This window comes from Amaranthus tricolor, chromosome 9, assembly GCF_026212465.1.
Source record: "Amaranthus tricolor cultivar Red isolate AtriRed21 chromosome 9, ASM2621246v1, whole genome shotgun sequence".
Taxonomy (NCBI): domain Eukaryota; kingdom Viridiplantae; phylum Streptophyta; class Magnoliopsida; order Caryophyllales; family Amaranthaceae; genus Amaranthus; species Amaranthus tricolor.
The window spans coordinates 9,992,309-10,011,878 of NC_080055.1; the positions used below are offsets into that span (position 1 = coordinate 9,992,309).

Consider the following 19,570-nt stretch of genomic DNA (forward strand, 5'->3'; position numbering starts at 1 on the left):
ACTTCCATCTTATGTTCAAAAATCTTCTTAACAGGCCAACATTCGGTCCTATATAGCAGAGCAGGTCTCATTGCCGTCCGGTAGAATTTTCCTTTTAACCTGCTTGGAAATTTCTTATCACATAGTACTGCGGTGGCTGCACGCCACTTGATCCAACCCGCTTGTATGCGATGATTTACATCTCCGTCAATCTCTCCATCCTTTTAAATGATCGATCCCAAATACTTGTACTTGATCATACATTTTACAACTGCTTCTTCTATGGACACCTCTGGTTCACTTACCGGTACTGTCCCACTAAAGGCACATCGCAAATACTCAATCTTCGTACGACTAATGCGCAACCCTTTACCTTCTAAAGCTTCCCTCCACTCATCCAATTTATCACTCACCTCCTCTCTAGTTTCTGTTACAACACTATGTCGTCCGCGAAAAGCATGCACCACGGTACCGTCTCCCAAATAGATTGAGAAATCTCTCCTATAATGATAGTAAAAATGAAAGGGCTTAGAGCCGATCCCTGATGTAGCCCAACTTTAACCGGGAAAGGCTCTGTTATTCCTACCGGTGTTTGAATGTTAGTCGACACTCTGTCGTACATATCCTGTATAGGCTCAATGTACACCGAAGAAATACCTCTAGCCTTGAGGCTATCCCATATGACGCCTCGTGGTATGCTATCATACGCTTTCTCCAAGTCAATGAACACCATATGTAAATCCTTTTTTCGCTCCCTATATTTCTTCATCAGTCTCCTCAAAACATGAATTGCCTCAATAGTTGAGCATAAAACCGAATTGGTTCTCTCTAATCATCGTTTCCTGTCTAATTCTCCTCTCTATCACTCTTTCCCACAATTTCATTGTGTGGCTTAAAAGTTTGATACCTCTATAGTTCCCACATACTTGCGCATCGCCTTTGTTTTTAAACAAAGATATTAGTTTGCTGTTCCTCCATTCTTCTGGCATCCTATGTGTCCTCAAAATCGTATTAAAAAGGTTCGTCAGCCAACGAATGCCCTCTTCTCCTAAACCCCTCCACACCTCAATCGGGATGTTATCTGGCCCGACTGCCTTCATTCTCCCCATCTTTTTGAGAGCTTCTCCTACTTCTTCTGTGGTAATAACACTCGCTGACCTATCTTCCAATGGTCTTCGGACGTCAGGAAATTGCTTATCCTCCTCCTTTGGCCCCCTAGACTCATTGAGAAGCTGAGAGAAACACTGGAGCCATCTGGTTTTGATGTCTTATTGTCTCAAGAGGACTCGCCCTCCCTCATCCTTGATGTATTTCACTGCCTCTAAGTCTTGCCACTGCATGGACCTAGTCCTTGCCAACTTAAAAATCTGCTTTTCCCCCTCTTTAGCATCAAGCTTCTGATAAAAATCCTCATAACCACAGTTTTTTTTCCTCCGTTATCGCTTTCTTTGCCGCCTGCTTTGGTTATTTATAGCTCACTCTCTTTTCTATCCTATCCTCCTCTTTCGTGTATGCCATAAGTTCTTTAAATCTCCTATTTTTATCCTTTATCTTCTTTTTCACCTCCTCATTCCACCACCACGACTCTTTGAACACTTTTGGTTTACTCGATGACACCCCTAAGGTCTCTTTTGCTACTTTTCTAATGGTTTCTGCCATGTTCGTCCACATTTCATTTGCATCCTCTAACTGTCTTTGGAATCCCAATAAACTTATCTTAGTTGACAAAGTTGTGGCCATGTCCCCTTTGAGTCTCCCCCACATGATTTGTCTCCTGGACTCGACCTTCTTCTCTACGATTTTCTTCCTCATCCTGAAAACAAGTACTAAAAGCCTGTGTTGGGTGGGCATCTCTGTACCCAACACTACCTTACAGTCCAAGCATGATGCTCGATCTCCCTTACGCACTAGGAAATAGTCAACTTGGGTTGTATGCCCGCCACTCTTATATGTGGTCAAATACTCATCTTTCTTTCTAAAGATCGATTTTGCTATAACCAATTCTTTTGCTAGCGCAAAATCCAGCAAATTCTCCCCCCTCTCATTCCTTACCCCCAAACCAAACCCATCGTGTATCAAGTTATAGTTGCCTGCATCTCTGCCTATATGTCCATTAAAGTCTCCTACTAAGAAAACTTTCTCGTCTTTCAGAATAGTTCTCATGAGGTCTCCTAGGTTATCCCAAAACTCGCACTTCACCTGCTCGTTGAGACCAACTTGGGGCCCGTATGCACTGACAATTGATATGATCTCTTCCCCCACTACTATCCTAACTAGCATGATCCTGTCATTACACCTCCTTACTTCAACCAATTGCTTTAAGATATCATTAGACACTAGGATGCCAATCCCGTTACGTCTGTCGTCCAGTCCTGCATACCACAACTTATATTCTTTTATACCTTTTGCTTTTTGCCCCTTCCACCTAGTCTCTTGAACACACGCTACATGAATCTTGTATTTAGAGAGCTCATTGGCCAACTCCAATGACTTGACTTCTAGAGTTCCTATGTTCCAAGTCCCCACTATAAGTTCTAGATCCTACTTACGTTCCCCCCCCCCCCCCCCCTCCTTAGACCTGACCTCAGATGACCATAATTGCTTCTTAACTCTATATTCAGCTACTATGGACTAAGGTAAAGGTTACCATCAGGTTATTAACAGAGATCAACACAAAAAAGGACAAAAGATAAAACACATAAAAGGAGAGACACTAAAAAACTAAGTAAAAACAATCCTAGGGAACACCCTAAGATAAAACACAAATCAAAACACATACCCTTGAAACAGAACACACTCAAAGCAAAAACACAAGGTAAAACACGCGGGAAAAAAGGATCAGAGAAAAAACCAAACCTTTCGCCTCGGAGAAATGGATTCAGAAGCAATAAGTGAAGATAACAACAAAACAAAATTATGTGAAGATAACATCAAAACAAAATCAACTTGGCCAAAACCAATTACAGCATCAGAAATCTCTTAAAAGAGAAGCTAACAGCAAAACAAACTTTAAAAAATCAAAAACTTAATTGAAGTGCAAAAAAGCAGAAATTAACAAAATTATGTTCAATTCAAAAAAGAAGAAAAACCCCAAAACAAAACTTACAATATATAAGTGGGAAAAGGGAAAATCTACTATAAAAAAAAAAATAAACCAAAAAGGATGAGACCCACAAAAAATGGTGTATCAAAGAACAGAGAAATGAAATAGTTGATATTGAAATGGTAAAGATTGGTAAGAAAACAAGAAAAATTATAAACTATTACACAAAATGCACAAATTTACATATCATATTTACATATCAAATAAGATTTCACTTGACTATATTTTTATATTTAGATTAACAATTAAATACAAATAAAGAGTGATCGATGAATAATGTCAAAAAATCAAATTAAAAAAATCCGAAACCACATCCCCCACCCACTTAGCTAGCTGCCACTTACTTAAACCCTAACCCATATATACCCAAGAACCACCCATCTCAACCTTAACCCAACTCTACCTACAAATGCGCGACGCCAACCAATGCGACCACGACCGTTAGCCTCCACAAAGCATGAGCACTACCTTTAGCCACTATTAAATGTGACCGACCCAATGGGTGGTCACCTCGTGGATGACTGATGTTTTGCTTGGTGTGCGGTGGATGAATGGAGTAGTGATGAGCTGGATGATTAAGTGGCTTGAGAGGTGGTCAAGTCAGGTTGGTTGGAAAGGATAGGGTTGGGCTCGCGTCTTTCATTACTTAGGATGGAAGGCACGGTGGAGGAAAGGAAGGGGGTAGGGGGCATTTTGGGTGGAGGTTTGGCTTGGGGTGGGGATGGGGGTGGCTGGGTCTAGGGTTTTAATATTTCTTTTTCCTTTAATTATATCATAAATTCAAAAAAGGAAAAACATATAAAAAAAACTTAAAATAAACGGAATACATTACCTTTTAACGAAATTTGCTATGATTTTTATAAACTTAAAATCTTATTACTGCCATATGAAATAATCTTTAAAAATACTACTATTTGCGTTTCTTTAAAACTGATTGGTGCAATGTAGAATTTTCTTTTTTCTCACAAATGATGGTATCCATAAATTTTTTAACCCTTTGTTTCTTTTTCTTTTTCAATGAAACTCTCTATAATTCAAATCATTGTTTTCAAGGAAGCTAGAATCTTCAAAACTTCATTATTCTTGCTTGTCTTTTGTAGTTCATCACTTTATCTTCAAAAATTTCCAAATATTATCTTTTTCTCTTAAATTATGGCAGTGAAAACTCCTAATGATCGTGATTGTGAATTGATGTATTTTTGATGCATTTTTGCTCATACTCGCAATAACCGTGAATTGATGATATTTTCAAGTCTAGTCTTACCTTATAGATGTTCGACTTGGAGGGCATACTAGAAATAGTGACGATATAATATTTTATATTGTTATCTAATATCTCTGGAGGTAATTCTCTACTATATATTGTTGATGTTGCCCATGATTATTATTGATATAGACACATAGTATCTCTTATTATTAGTAACTAGAATAATGTTGATTATCTCATATTACAATGTGAAGCATTTTTTCTTTACTACCTCTTTAGGGGAACGAGTATGATTTGTCCGCATCTTTCAGGAAAAAAAACCTCTAAACTCGAACCCTACCTTGAGCGGGATATTAGGAGTGTCCTTTACCTTAACCTCTTACAATGTGAAGCATCTTTTAGATTTATATTTTGTACTATAAATATGATGTACTCAAGTACTATTCTAGCCTACGAAATTTACTTTTATAATCAGTCATATTAAGTTTGTCATATTTTTATTTTTAGCCATAAATTACATTTCTTTTTTAATTCTCATCCACATATCCAATTTACCTTTTATTTCATCTATATATTTCTTTCACTTTTCTATGAAATACCATTTTTTCTATTTTTCTTAATTTTCCCACTAATAGCCAGTACAACAATTTTCATAATATATTATATATAAATAATGTATAATAATATGAAAAAAAGTATATATCATCAAGCTTTCCAACCATTATGCTCTCGTATTTCTAATCCTTGTTGAAAGAAGGCAAAGGGTAGTACAAGTAGAGTATTTGTATAAAGAAAAAACTCCTTGGAAAAAAAGATAATAATGAGTATGAAAGTGACTAGCCAATGGCATATTTGTATAATTCTCTTCTCTTGCAGGTTGCAGTAGTAATATAGTAATAGCTCGTTATCATTTCTCAAAGTCATGGATTTTGAAAATTTCTCTGAGTCCAGCTTATTTTTGGACCCCACCATGTTTCATCATTTGCCCACTTCCACATATCACATTAATATTGACATACCTCATTTTCTTTTGCATGTTTTCTCCATCACATGATTCTTTAATCACAAATTCACGTGAGAGACGGTCTATTTGAGATACCATCTCTAATTGCGTTGATTTATTATAAATTTTTTAAAATATTATAAGTAAAGATTAAAAATGATTTAAGTAGACATTTAAGATTTTAAAAGTAGGCATTAAGGATACGATAAGTAAGATTTAAGGATAATGTAAATAGGTATTAAGAATATGGTAAGTAGACATTAATCTTTAATGAGTTGGACTTGATATATGTCTTTCAAAGATAAGGTCTCTTGTGAGACTAGTTGTTCTTTAATAATCTTACTATGTAGAGTAGTATGTATATCTCCTTATTCTTCGGTCTAAAATACTCATTATATTAGACATAATGGTACTATTCATCTTTCAAGCTTATTTTATATATTGCGATTAATATGTAAGAAGAAATATAATCAAGTGGGGTCTTGTTTGAATCGTCTAATCGCACACTTTATAATTTTAAATTGAGAATAGTTTATGTTGAAAATAATGTGACTTGAGTGTACAATTGATGTGTGTATTCATATGTGACTTATGGGATGGAATCCTATGGTGTAAGTTAATAGGTGAATTAAGTTTATAACTTAATGTTTGTGATTTATGATGGTGTTTAAATTATGGATTACTGAAGGTATTGAGTTAATCATAAAAGTTATGGGACTTAATGAAGAAGTATAAAGGTTTGATTGAAGATGCTCTACTATATTTAGGCGAGCAAAACTATGAGAATGCCCTCTGAAGGTCGCTCGACCAAGCGAGCTCCTGGGTAAGTCGAGCAAACAAATAGAATATATCCAGTAGCTACCTGTAGCCCGTTGACCAGGTCGCTCGACCGAGCGAGCCTCTGTTTTGATCGAATGGACCTTCTGATGTTCCTAGGATGTTGTTTTTGACTCTTCAAGTCCTTAGAGCTGTTTCAATGTTGTTAATTCATAGCTTTAATGTATTAAATGTTGATTAGCGTGATCTCCCCTATAAATAGGAAGCACATTTGTTCATCCAAATATTGCCAAACACAAACCCTAAGCCTAAACACATAGCCTTTGCATTCTCTTACGCCATTTGTAATACTTAATTGTAAGAGTTGTATTTTTCAATTGTTATAATATAAATAAGACACTACACACCACAGAGGACGTAGTCATCATTGTGTTTTTTTGCATTTGTTTTATTTCCATTAAACATTGTCATAATCATTGGAATTCAATCGGTTCATCAAAGTTATTTCGAACCTACGATCTTGGTTACATTAGAGGTTAAGTTGTATACTTAGACTCTAATCAAGCAACTATTTCAGTTTAAGATATAAGTGATCAAAATTACGTATAAATTGTGTAAAAAGTAATATGTAGCACGTATAATGAAATGAATGAAATATACACATGCTTTTTTTTTTTTTTAATTTTCATCTACTCATTTAACTTATCTTTTCAACTTATCCATATATTTTTTTTTATTTCTCCATAATATATCAATTTAGCCTCTTTTCTTGATTTTCCTACATAGTTTCTGTGGGAAAATTTGATGAGATACAGAAAGTATATCTTTACTATTTGTCTCATTTAAAATTGCACGAATGCCCATATAATCATTTAATTTAATTATATATAATTAAAAATTATAAAAAATTAATACCAATAAAACTTAACTACTAATGAAATTTATATAAATGGAGAAATACTTCAAATAAGATAGCAAATTATAAAGACAGATAGTGCGCTTTTACCCGCTTTCTAATAAAGAATGCTGCATAAAATTAAGAAAAAGTTTTAGTGCAAGGAGTATTTTTTTTTATTTCACTTTTTTATGTAATTTAATGTGCAATATTGATTATAAATGATCAACAATACATTACTAAAAATATAAAAAATTGATATTATAAAAGTATACTATTAGACAATTTAAACAAGATTCCACTTGAGTATAATTTTTCTTACATATTAGCCGTAATAAGGAATTAAGCCTAATACAGCGAGCATTTCAGGAGCTGATGTATAAAAACTTTGTCGTTTTATTCGGATGAATGTGGAATGTATAAGAATTTTTGTTGTAGCTTTTATTCAAAGTTAGGTGGCGTAGCTGCTACTTTACTGGTTCAATTCAAACGTATTACAGTTGTAATTTATTCCTAAATGGAATGATTTTGGAGTAAAGTGTTTGTAGTTGGTACAAGCTTTACCAATACACATCTTTTGAAGAATTTCCCTCAATTCTTCCTCCCAAGCATCAATCCCATTATATCATGATAGAGGTCGCGTATTCTATCTTATCCGTAAGAATTCTCTAACTTACCCCATAATCAAATTAAGAATAGAGATGGTATTTGAAACTATCTTATTGGAATGCATTTCATAGTGAAACCATCTCATACAGTTAATGATACAGAAATCAATGGTATGCAAATACATGTTCTAAATATTTTGTTGGTATAAGCAGAAAACATTAGAAACCCAGAAAATTTACCGAATGAAAAATGTTGACATGAACTTATTATAGCATGGACAGAAGGAAAACAAGAATAATAAAAATGTTCCAAGCAGTACTGCAAACCAAGTACACATGCAAGACGATCAAAGAGAGCCCAGCAAACCTGCAAGACAAGATCAAGAAGCCGATAAGGAAACTAGGGATAAGGAAACAAGCCGATATACTTCTATTAAAAGCATCCATAGAGAAGACTGGAGATGGGTTTAGAGGTGTTCAAAACAGACTCGACATTCACCCGACCTTGTAACCGAATCCGACTTGACCTGACTTCAAAATGAATTTAAAATTATATAAAAATCAATATGGACACAAGACTCGATCTTAAACAGACCCGAAACACTTGACCTGAAATCAACTTGATGACCCAAATGAACACCTCTAGGGCTTGCATAAGAGGAAATGTTGTCAGTTTTTCCATAATTGGGATCAGACCTACGATTTAGCAAGGTGGGTCAGGACTCGAGATTGGCAATCGTCTTAGTGAGTTGGTTGGGTAGCCTATTTGACTCAACTTGACTCAGCTTGTTATGGAATGAGGCACATTCTGACTTGACTCGACCCGATCAACTTCAAAAAACCAAAAGTTCATTTACCACTGAAATACTATGATACTAAACTAATGTTAAATTTAAATCAGAACAACCACAAAGAATAACTATAGGGCACAAAGCTACTAAAGCTAATCATAATTATCAAAACAACAGAATTTTACTAATGTTACTCCAAAAACCCAATGCCATTAACTCCCACCAAGGTGGAATATGGGGAGTCGGATGTAAGTAGACTTACCCTTTAGCAAAAAGATCATTTCGAATTGACTCTTGGCAGCAAAAGCATTATTTGCAACTTCACATAAACAATATATGTACATAGTTCAATGAGTCATTATATTATACTAGTGCCATCTAAAGAAAATTTACAAACACTTATTTCACCATCCTAGAAATAATCAAAGGGAAAAAACCCTCTCCTGGTTCCTCCTCGGACAAAAAGGAAAAAGATTGAACAATGACAGAGCAAAAACCAAACAAGTGTTATACCAGTAAGTATAGTTCAAACTCCCAATACACGTTCTTTCTATATTCTCAAAGGAAATACACATTGGAAGTGCACAATGCAATCAGAACATACAAAAACAATATGATTCAGATTATATGTTCAGCATTACAACACCAGATATCAGCTCAGAGCATTGATCCAGCCTTCTTGATTTACTTTGAATCACTCAAGTAACAAAGACACGAAAACAAGCGCCAACTAATTTCAGGCCAAATAAAGTCATATCAGCAAAGTACATTGTCGAAGGTTGTACTGTATTCAATCAGACATCACTACCTATTAAGATGGATAGCCAAATTAGAGTATATCCTAAAGTCTACAAAATCCCATGAAGGCCCACACATGCAGCAGAAATGAATCATCAGCCTATTTAATGTCATAATTTGGCCTACTTCAGACATAAAAGAAGTACACTGCGTGATACTAAAACTATATCAGTAAATTATAATTTGATCTAATACGTATAAGAGTTTAAGGGTGAGTTACATCAACACACTTCAAGCAACCAAATAATATGGATCCTATCAAACTAAATTAGTTAAAATTCTAGAGGTGGTAAATAACTTGCTCTGATTGGCTTCAGTTAGGGCGACAATTCCTCAACTCGATTTGTTAACAATAACTCTATGTCCGTTTAAAATTTTTCCCAAATACAAATTTCTCTGTGGTTTTAGGATGATCCTTTACTATACAACGGATAGACCTGAATTTTTTCATTCTACTATCACTTCCAACTATATTATCTCGAACTCTTCCCAACTACTTCAAAAGAAACTTTCCTCATTTTGAAAACTCATAGTGACCAAGCGAGTAGTTCATTAGATAAGTTAATTGCTTTTAATCATATCGATTTCAGGATAAGTCAGTCAGTAGATTCTGATTCAGGTTTATGTCCTAGTACAGTTTGCCAGTTTCTGTTAAAATTCAGCAAAAATTGTCGGGCCTCCTTAAGTACACATCCGTGGGCAGAAAGTCTGACTTAGACACAAGTGCAACATCAAATTTTTACAAATTTTTTTGATCCTTGCAGGCATTCCACCTAACAAACAGATCAATGTTTTACTAGAGAATGATCTGCACAAACAACAAACAACAAGAGCATACAATAAATATGACTTCATGAATGAGTTTGTTTCCTTAAATATAAATATAACTTCATTAACGAGTTTGGTTCCTTGTATATAATCAAGGGCATACTCTACAGCCAACAACAAGGAAATCCATCATCCATACCCAATGATACAAGATATGTACTGTTTGTTTCCTAATTTCCAAAGTTGCTACATCAAAAGTGTCAATCCAAACAACATGATTGCTTCACTTCAAGGTATGACATAAGATTATTTTTATGACTAATGAGGACAGGGCAACAGTTTTAGATACTTCTAATATATGCTTGAAGTTGTTCCAGCTTAATATAGATGAGCAAAATTAGAAGATTCACTCACCCAAGTTATTGGAGACATTGCTAAACTAGGTCATATAAAGAAGCAAAGACTTGCTGGAAATGAATAAAAATTAGATACATAGTCACAATAGCAGTAGTATTTTGAATTCATTTAAGTGTCATTAATTATTGTAGTAGTTGACTTATACATCCATCACATTTTTCGTCTCTAGGGTTCCACTACAAAACAAATCATAACCCACGAGTCCGAGGCTGCACCCTGTATCTGTGGCCTTTGGCAGTTAAATGATGTTATTTAGCATAAGAAACTAGAAAGAGCAAGGACATCTTCCAGCATCCCAAATTTCATTAAAATTTACTCGACACAAGACATACATTCTGTTTAACTAGGCAGCCCTCCCCTAACTTTCTCCACACAATATGGGGTCATTGATTTGCTTTGCCTCTTTCTCTTTACAACAAAATTGCTTATTGGACACCAGCAGAAGTGGATCATTAATCTAGCAGAGTTTCTTAGTTGCTCTCTACGAACAACATCACCAAGTTTTTATGTTTCTACTTTATCAAGTAACGGTTCAAATTTCAGATTTCAGCATATGTGTAATAGGCTTGATTATTAGCACACTTTGATTGGGATTGGTCATTGGATGATGTCCAAAAGTTCTGTGGCTTTCTAAGCCATTTGGTACGGAAATGATGGGTAATACTCATGTTATCCAACTACAAACAAAACCAAACAATTATTGTTGGTTGTAAACGAGACATTGATTTGATTCTCCCAAAAAATATAACACTGACGTCTTGAAAGAAAACATGAGAAGAATAATCAAGCATATTGAGATCCTCAATATTGCCTTAAAAATATGATTCAGTTAAAACTTTCAAAATTGAGAAACTTTAGATTTATCTATATAAACATTTACAGAAAACTCTAAATTATTAAGGATTAAAAACCTAATATCAGCTTATACCATAACTGCTGCCTGCTTTGGCTTGTTTCCTTTCAAAAGCCTTTGGCTGCTAAGTATTAATCTTAATGAAAGAAACTAGAAATAGTAAGGACGTCCTCAGGAATGACAGAGTTTTATATTACTTTACATCACCACCCCAAAAAAAAATTTCCCCTTCTACGTAAATGCTTACTGGACATTAAAAGTGGATCATCGAGCTAAAACAGTTTCCTAGTAGCGTCTCAGAAATCAACTTCCCAAAGGCACAAATTGTAAATTTCTATTTCAATCCAGCGACACTTCAAGTTCCAGATCTTGAGCATATACTAGTCAATGGGTCCATACATGAGTCTTGATTAGCAGATTCACATTGGCACTGAAAATGTCAAAAATTGGTGGCTCCTTACACCTTTTGGTTCAGAAACATAATTTGGGTCATACCCATGCGCAACTAAACATGAACACATTCATACCTTTTAAAAAGTTGCATGAACAAATTTAATGTAGTTCTTCGAAAAAACACACACACACGCAATAACTGCACATTAAACTCGGCCAGGCAACATGATCTATATAACAACATACATCACTCCTTCCAAGTGGCTTCAACTACTACAAAACTAACAGGCTCAATAACCAAACACAAAGGGGTTCTAATAAAAACACTAAAAAATTTCAGGTTTTAAATACTAATTGGAAAAAAGAAACAAAATCGTCTGACCAACAAATCTTCTCCTAAAAGCAAAAGTACGAATATTCAGCAATGACAGCAAGTGGCATATCAATACTAAAGAAAATTCCTGTTTAGATCCATCCAAGGAAATATAAAACCATAATATTCTCTAAGAAATAGTCATAAAATGTTCACATATGGAATAAACTTATGGGTAGTGTCCCATAATTCGCAATCCGTTTTGATTCATTGTACAGATTCAGGTTCACAGTTTGCTAGTTCACATATTTGTTCATTCTGTTAGGTTTTTGATTCGAATTTTAGGTTCATGATTCCTACATTTGGTTTGGTAGAATATTTTCCCATAAAATTATAAGACGAAAAAAATTTCCTTCAAAATAAACAGTAGGGAAATAGGTTACTTTTAAAAAACAACAAAGAATAAGAAAAAAGGTAATATAAAAAGAGTAGAGAAAGATAAAAAAAGTAGAGAAAATGGAAAAAAGGGAAAAGAAGCTCAAAAGCCCACTGCTATCTTATCCATTTAAAACTCTAAAAAAATCATAAATAATAAATGTATAAACTTGGGAAGAGCAAAAGTTAGTCAGAAATCATAATCACATCATTAAAGCCGAAAAGGGTGAAAAAGATGGCAAAAAAACAAATATTTCCTCCACTCTTATTTAAAAGCTAACGAGGTTCCACTTAATTATATTATTTCTTACAATCAGTAAGAAAACTTGGGACAAAAGTTTACCAATGAATATTGTAAAAAGTACAAATGTTACATTTAATTAGGACTTGAGGAAGTAGAAAATGTGTGGCTTATCTTTTCCCCACCTCTCTCCGGTTCCATCATTGTTCTATTGCAAAACTAAATAGTCAATGGCGTTCTTATGTCCCAGCTTTACAGTCTCCGAGTATTCATTTTCACTTCTCTTACTAACCTTTTTCACTTCTCTTACTCTCCTTTCTCAATGCTCTTACATTCATAACGGGGATTTCGAAAGATTTGAGTCGCAAACAAACCCCGTTTGGGGACAATCGAATCCAATCGAAGATCAATTGGGACTGCTCCCTGGCATACTCTTCAAGTACTAGAACCCATTAGCATGGCAAGATAATCATTTAGAGCTACTGATACAAGGTATCACTGTTTGTTTCCTAATTCTCATAGTAGGTTCGTCAAAAGCTCAGGTCCAAGACAACTTTCAAATAATAGTCTTGCCTCCAAGGTATGGCATAAAATAATCATAAAGAGGAGAGGGACAACAAATTTTTCATATTGAACATTTAAATAGCAAGGCAATTTTGGGCAAAATTAAGGAAAATCACCCCAATTAAATAATTGAAGACTTTACTAACTAAAAGATCATATTAACATACAATAAAAACATTCCATTACCCCAATGCCATTGAGTTGCATCCGACTAAGGAGGATTTGAGAGGTCAAATGTACGCAACCTTTGGTAGGTTAAAATCATGTGGAACTTCACATAAATACAAACTGCACATAATTTCATGAATTATTTTCCTATAATCCATTATAATCTAAAACCAAAGAAATTATAAATCTTTAGCCCCATAAAAATAAGACAAAAAAAGTCGTATTAATGATGTAAAAGTTATCATCTACAAGCTAACGGAATCTTATGTAGTCTGCAATTTAGAAAAATTATTGACATGTCATTCATAAAAAGTCAAAATTCTTTTATGAAACATACTTCTATAACTCTTTTGTCTTTGGTGCATAGTGCAAAAACAAGGTTGTATTATTGTACCTTAAAGGTTTTTGAGAAACTATGATGTTGTATTCCCAGCGATATCATCCATTGACCGTAATATCCGTTTCGCAGTCATTATCGTGATTGTGGCCAAAGTTGTATTTTCACACTATGCTCTAGGGTAATGATTTAATTATGAGTGGACTAGAAGTTCAAAAACGAAATGCCCAATACTGCTTGTTTCCCTTGGTGACATGGTACACCAAACTATGGTTGATACTGTATGTTTCAACAAAGCTAACTATGGATCAAGCCAATACCACATAAAAGAAGCCTCCTCAAGGCCCCAGAAGAGCTAGCAAATCCAAGAACAGAAGGGATACTCCTTAATCCAGAAGCAATCTTGCTAGTTGTAGATAGAAGGATTAAATGATATCGTAGCCACGTAGGTACATGGTCCTAGTAGTACAGGAACAAGGACCCTATTAGTTATTTCACATGATAAGATTAGAAATAATCTTCACGTTGTTTAGAATTAGTTAAACATAAGAATGTTATAATGGACAAATTTTAAGAAATTTTATTTCTTGTTCTGTTTAGATGAATGAGAATGAGTTGGCAAGTAATTCAACTCACTTATGTTGTCTTAGCCACGAGATTTTTGGACAAGTTAAGGCTATATAAAGGCCCTATCCCCATCATTTGTAATTTATTAATGATTTTCAATAAAGATGTATTTTCTTAGAGAGTTGTTCTTTCAAGGGGGGTGGTAGTTTGCTTTCTCTATCTAGTGTCAGTTTTCATGTGAGTGAAACAAGAAAGCAACCTCAGCCACATTCTACTAAGATCTAAGGGAGTAAACCTTGGATGAAGGGTGTGAGGATTCAGGCTTTCTTGTGAGTGCAAACAAGGGAGTTTTAAACCAAGATTAGTAATTCTAATCATATCCTGTCTATTTTGTCTCCAGTTCTAGAAGGGTCTTACTGAGTTTCTGAGTTTAACATCAAGGAAGGATTCCATACCTGGAGCACTTATCCACACATAGGATCAATTTGCAGAATTCATGGATACTGGATCACATACAAGAATTATGTATTTTAGGTTAGTATTAATTTTATGTAAAATTATAAGTAAAGTAGTCATGTATCTAGTTATTATAAGTGCCAAGTTGTAATTTGCCAAACGATTAGGTGAAATGTGAAGCAAGCGTCAAGCGAAGAAGCCTTTCGCAGCAGCCCCTCAACAGCCACGCAAGAGCCTTAACTCAATCCCTCAACAACATCCATCGAAAACACCCAGCACAAAAGCGACAAAGCAAGGGATCGGGCACAAGGTGCTCGCACCTCGCAATTTGTCACACTTGGCGGCACTTTATGATGGAACCACGTGATCCTCCTTGCACCTCACGAACCACACGATCGAATCCACACCTCGTGACAATAATCTGTCCCACAACACTCAAATCAGCCACTGCGACATTTTCTTCTCATTTGGTTTTGTGTTGAGAAGGTTATAGAGACACTTTTCGATTATAGACTCCAATTTTCATCATTTTTCCCTCTAAACTAAGTAATCCATCCTTTTTTTTTGTTTAATAAATTGACTAGAACAGATAGTTGTATGGATCATCTTTTTCCTCAATTTTCTGTAATTTTCTTAAAAACCTATATTATCTATCAATGGAGATAATGACTTAAATATATATATTTTTGAATAAGTTGGCATTAACTTCTCCAATTTGTTGTAAGTCTTCTATAATCTAATATTGTGATTGTTGGTTGATTACTTATGCATCTTTAACTTGAATTGCTTGGAGTACTACTTGTGTTTCTTGTTGAACATCGATTGCTAATACAAAAGCCTAAATTTTGATTAGTTTGGGTTTTAAATGCTAGTAGCAACTTAGAATCTAATTTAATTTGTTGGTTCATTGAGGATTAAAATCCAAGAGCAATCCCTCCTTGTAGTGAATGTTTAATGTTTTTATTGACATCACTTATTTCTCTATTGCAAAAACTACAATTGTTGAAGTTCATCTCTAATTGAATGAATTCGTTGATAGTAAGGGTTTAATAATTATGCCGAACATATTGTTAAGCTATTATTGAAGAGAAATCAAAGTTTTCCTTCATAATAGACATTCACAAGTATTGAAAAAGGTTGTAGAAGACATAACAACACTTAGGTGAGAAGTGAAAATCAATTGAACTCAAGAAATCATTCTATCATTGATATTTTCCTAGATTAACTTTGCAATTGCTTATTGTTTGTTTGTTACTTTAATACCTTGAAATCATCAAACCCCCCTTTTTATTAAATGTGAAGCAGGTAAATTCCTCCATATACTAAATCCAACCCCAAGTACCAATTTTCCAGTGGATTCAACCCTTGCACTCACTAACTACTTTAGTTAAGGTGTAAGTGGATTTTAGTTTTGGTTAGGATGAACAATTAAACACCATCCTAACACTATTCAAAAAAAAAGAGGTCATTATTCTATCCTTGAATAACTTACAACAAGGGATAAAACCATGAAATAGCAATACTAATTCCTCAAATCTTCACTTACTACAACTAGCAAGTTGCAACATATTCTTTGCTGACCAAGGTTGAACAACTAAGAGATTCTGAGCTAAAAAAATATGAACCTGATTACTCCCATAAGACAGCCAAAATACATAAAGTAAATTCCACAAGAAGAAACCACTAGAATGTAGTAGACCCAATCCATATCCCAACCCGACGGTGATGAAAAGGCTTACCTCAACAATTGAATGTTTTCACTAGAAACATCAATTGCTTTCCTTTTTTTTTTGAAAGGAAAATTGATTTCCTACTTAGAATGACATGAACACAGCAAATAAAGGTCCTTAACAGCAAAAAATCACTTCTTGTATTGGTTGGGGCTTAAACATACTATAATAAAGGATAATCAAAAACAAAAGAAAGACCATATTTTTGCAATCAACAACCCATTTCGAAGATCATTCTCATAACACAGCCACAATACATGAATATTATTGATTTTTTATTACATGGTAATGAGAATCCTCAAGAAGAGGAGGAAGAGGTGGAGGGAGATTAAAATTCTTATAGGAAGTACATGGTAAAAATTGAACCTCTATTTCAAGGGTGAAAGGGAAACCTTCAACCACTATGTCAACACATGATTCAAAACACGAGAAAACCCTAGAATTAGTCCCCTTTGCCTTTCTCTTTACAATTTGACCATCAAACATGTGAAGAAAAGAGCAAAACTTCATAAAACTAAACAGATATAAAATCTAATTAGCACCAAATAAGACGTATAACAAGCTAATCAACAAGTATCCACAAACGAAAACCCTAGAATCAGTATAAAACCAGATTAACACCAAACAAAACGAAAAACCTAATTTACCAAGAGAAACACATTTCTAACAATCTAATTAACTAGAATCCACCAAAAAAAAAACAAAAACAAAAACAAAAAAAAAAAAACCTAAAAATAAGCACAGTTACCAAATTCCAGAAGCCAATTTTCACAAAAAAAAAAAAAAAACAGGAAACTAAACAAGATCAGAAATTTTACCGATCAACGAGAAATCCACTGAAAAACAGAAAAAAATCGAACTGGAACTCCTAAACGTTAGCAGTTTTAGGAATAAGAGGGATGGACTGAGTTTGCTGTTGCTTTTGTTGTTCACGAATCTTTTGCATCTGAAGCATACGTTCCATAACAAGTTCATACTCACATTTTTCATAAGTGTGGCGTTCATTTTCACATTTCCATGGAAGGTAAAACTCAGATTGTCGGCATTTGTTGAGAGGAATGAGTAAATGAGCACATTGATCTCTGTAAGGAAGAGGAACTTTGTTTTCAACCATTTCTGATTGTGTTGCTATCATCTTCTTTGATGATCCTGGAACTTCCATTTTCTGTCCTGCCTCTCTTTCTCTCTCTTCTCTTCTTTTTTTTCTCTCGTGATTATTTCTCCACAGGACTGTGCTTGTAAATACGCCTACAGGGTAAAGTTGAAACTAGGGATGCAAACGGGGCGGGGCGGGCCGAGGCAGGGCGGGTATTAGAATTTCCATCCTCATCTCCATCTGTTAATGCAATATCTATCTTCGTCTTCATCCCTGCAGCGGGTATAATTTTTTTCCGTCCCCACCCCGATGGGTTTGTACCTGAAATTATCTCCGCCCCACTACCCATCCAAAGTTTCAAACAATTACATATCCAAAGTCTCAAACAAACACATAACCAAAATTTCAAACAAAAATACATGTCTAAAACAAAAGTATTTCAACATCAATTCAAAATCATCTAAAGTAAATCAATTCAGAATAATTTCATCACTATCCCCATCCCCTAAAACAAAAATATATGTCTAAAACAAAAATACATGTCATTTGAGGGGGAGTGGGGCAGGGCAGGGTGGGTATCACCTAAACCCATCCCCATCTCCATCCCCGCGGTGGGTATGAATTTTATACCCGTATCCGCCCCATGACCCATCAAACCGGGACCCATTCCCGCCCCGATGGGACAGGGATGAGGCGGGTCTCCTATTAGAGACGAAAATTTATCTGTTTTAAGTTATAAATTTACCACCTAAATAGGTTATAAATTTATCGACACAAATTAAACTTATTCTAGTCATTTGAGGCGAAAATTACAATTTTAAGTTGATCTATGACAAATTAGGTTAATATAATTTGGACTATACCAAACAATCTGTTAAAAGAGCTGCCTTCCTTTTTTTTCTCTCTTCTCTTTAAAAAATCATAATTTTTATAGTTGGTTTGAAGCTATTCCTTTTAGTTGATGGTAAGCTCCTAATTTCTCTGTTTTAAGCTTTTTTTAATATGATTAGAATAAATTTTTTTCCTCTCCTTACAAGAGAGTTATTCTACCCATTCATTGAGTTGATTCTACCCATATATGAGGTTTTAATCTCTCTCCTCGTGAGAGTTTGGGATTATGAATTTTGGTCTCTAGTTGATTTATTGGTAGAGATTAATGCAATAATACAGTAGACACCAAAATTGCAATTACCATCAACTATATCAAATTCAATTCCATCTTAAGACTACAACAGATCGAAAACTCCCCTCATAGAAGGCTGTATCAAACAGCGATGTGGAAGAGGATATTCAGAATTGTTAGATCTCATACACAACGATCGTAGTTTTGTTAATTTTGAATTATTTTTGGTTAAAGTTGTTATGTATTTGCTAATTTTTATCTCTGATGTAAATGTCGTATGACTCTTTATTGATGAATCAGATATTATTCAAATAAAAATTAGGTTAATATGATACAATCCACTTAATCTGTTACATTTTTTTTGTTTTCGTTTCAGGATTTTTAACATTAATTACATCTTATTCAGTACACCTCAATTTTAAAACTTAGTTTATGAGTTTGTTTTTTTTACATCTACAAATAAGATAATACTTCTCTGATATGAAATACTAGCTGCATTATAATTATTGACATTATTCATTGTTTAAACTTATTTTATATATTGCGGCTAATGTGTAATAAAAAATATAGTCAAGTGAAATCTTGTTTGAATCATCTAACCACATACTTTCATAATATTAATTTTTATAAATTTTAGATATGCATAGTTCAATTTTTAAAAGATCAAAATAACACATTAACTTGCGTAAAAAGTGAATGTAGCAAGTATAATGGAACGAAGTAAGTATTAAATGAATTAAGATTGATTTGACTCAAAGATATCTCGTATAATTAAATAGGTTATACAAGTATATTTGAGCTTTAAAATTTTAACTTTGACCTAACACAAATAAATAGATCAGAGCGTATCGATCCGTTAAGTTAATTGGAACAAAAATCTTAGCCTAAACTCATTTCTGATTATGAAAATTTTGAAGTAAATAAGTAAAATTATATTGAAAAAAAATC

General features: G+C 34.2%; 1 protein-coding gene across 1 annotated transcript; it reads right to left on the reverse strand.

Annotated features, from left to right (window-relative positions):
• Nucleotides 1-7,666: 7,666 nt before the first annotated feature.
• Nucleotides 7,667-17,640, reverse strand: LOC130823122 (NADH dehydrogenase [ubiquinone] 1 beta subcomplex subunit 7). Its single transcript, XM_057687740.1, has 2 exons — nucleotides 17,222-17,640; nucleotides 7,667-7,939 (listed from the first exon to the last, which is right to left on the reverse strand). Exon 1 carries the CDS (start codon nucleotides 17,563-17,565, stop codon nucleotides 17,272-17,274), a length of 294 nt encoding a protein of 97 aa, XP_057543723.1. The 5' UTR covers nucleotides 17,566-17,640; the 3' UTR covers nucleotides 7,667-7,939; nucleotides 17,222-17,271.
• Between the last annotated feature and the right edge of the window lie 1,930 nt (nucleotides 17,641-19,570).

Coding starts and splice junctions, on each gene's coding strand:
- LOC130823122 (XM_057687740.1), bottom strand. CDS start 17,565: ATGGAAGTTCCAGGATCATCAAAGAAGATGATAGCAACACAATCAGAA.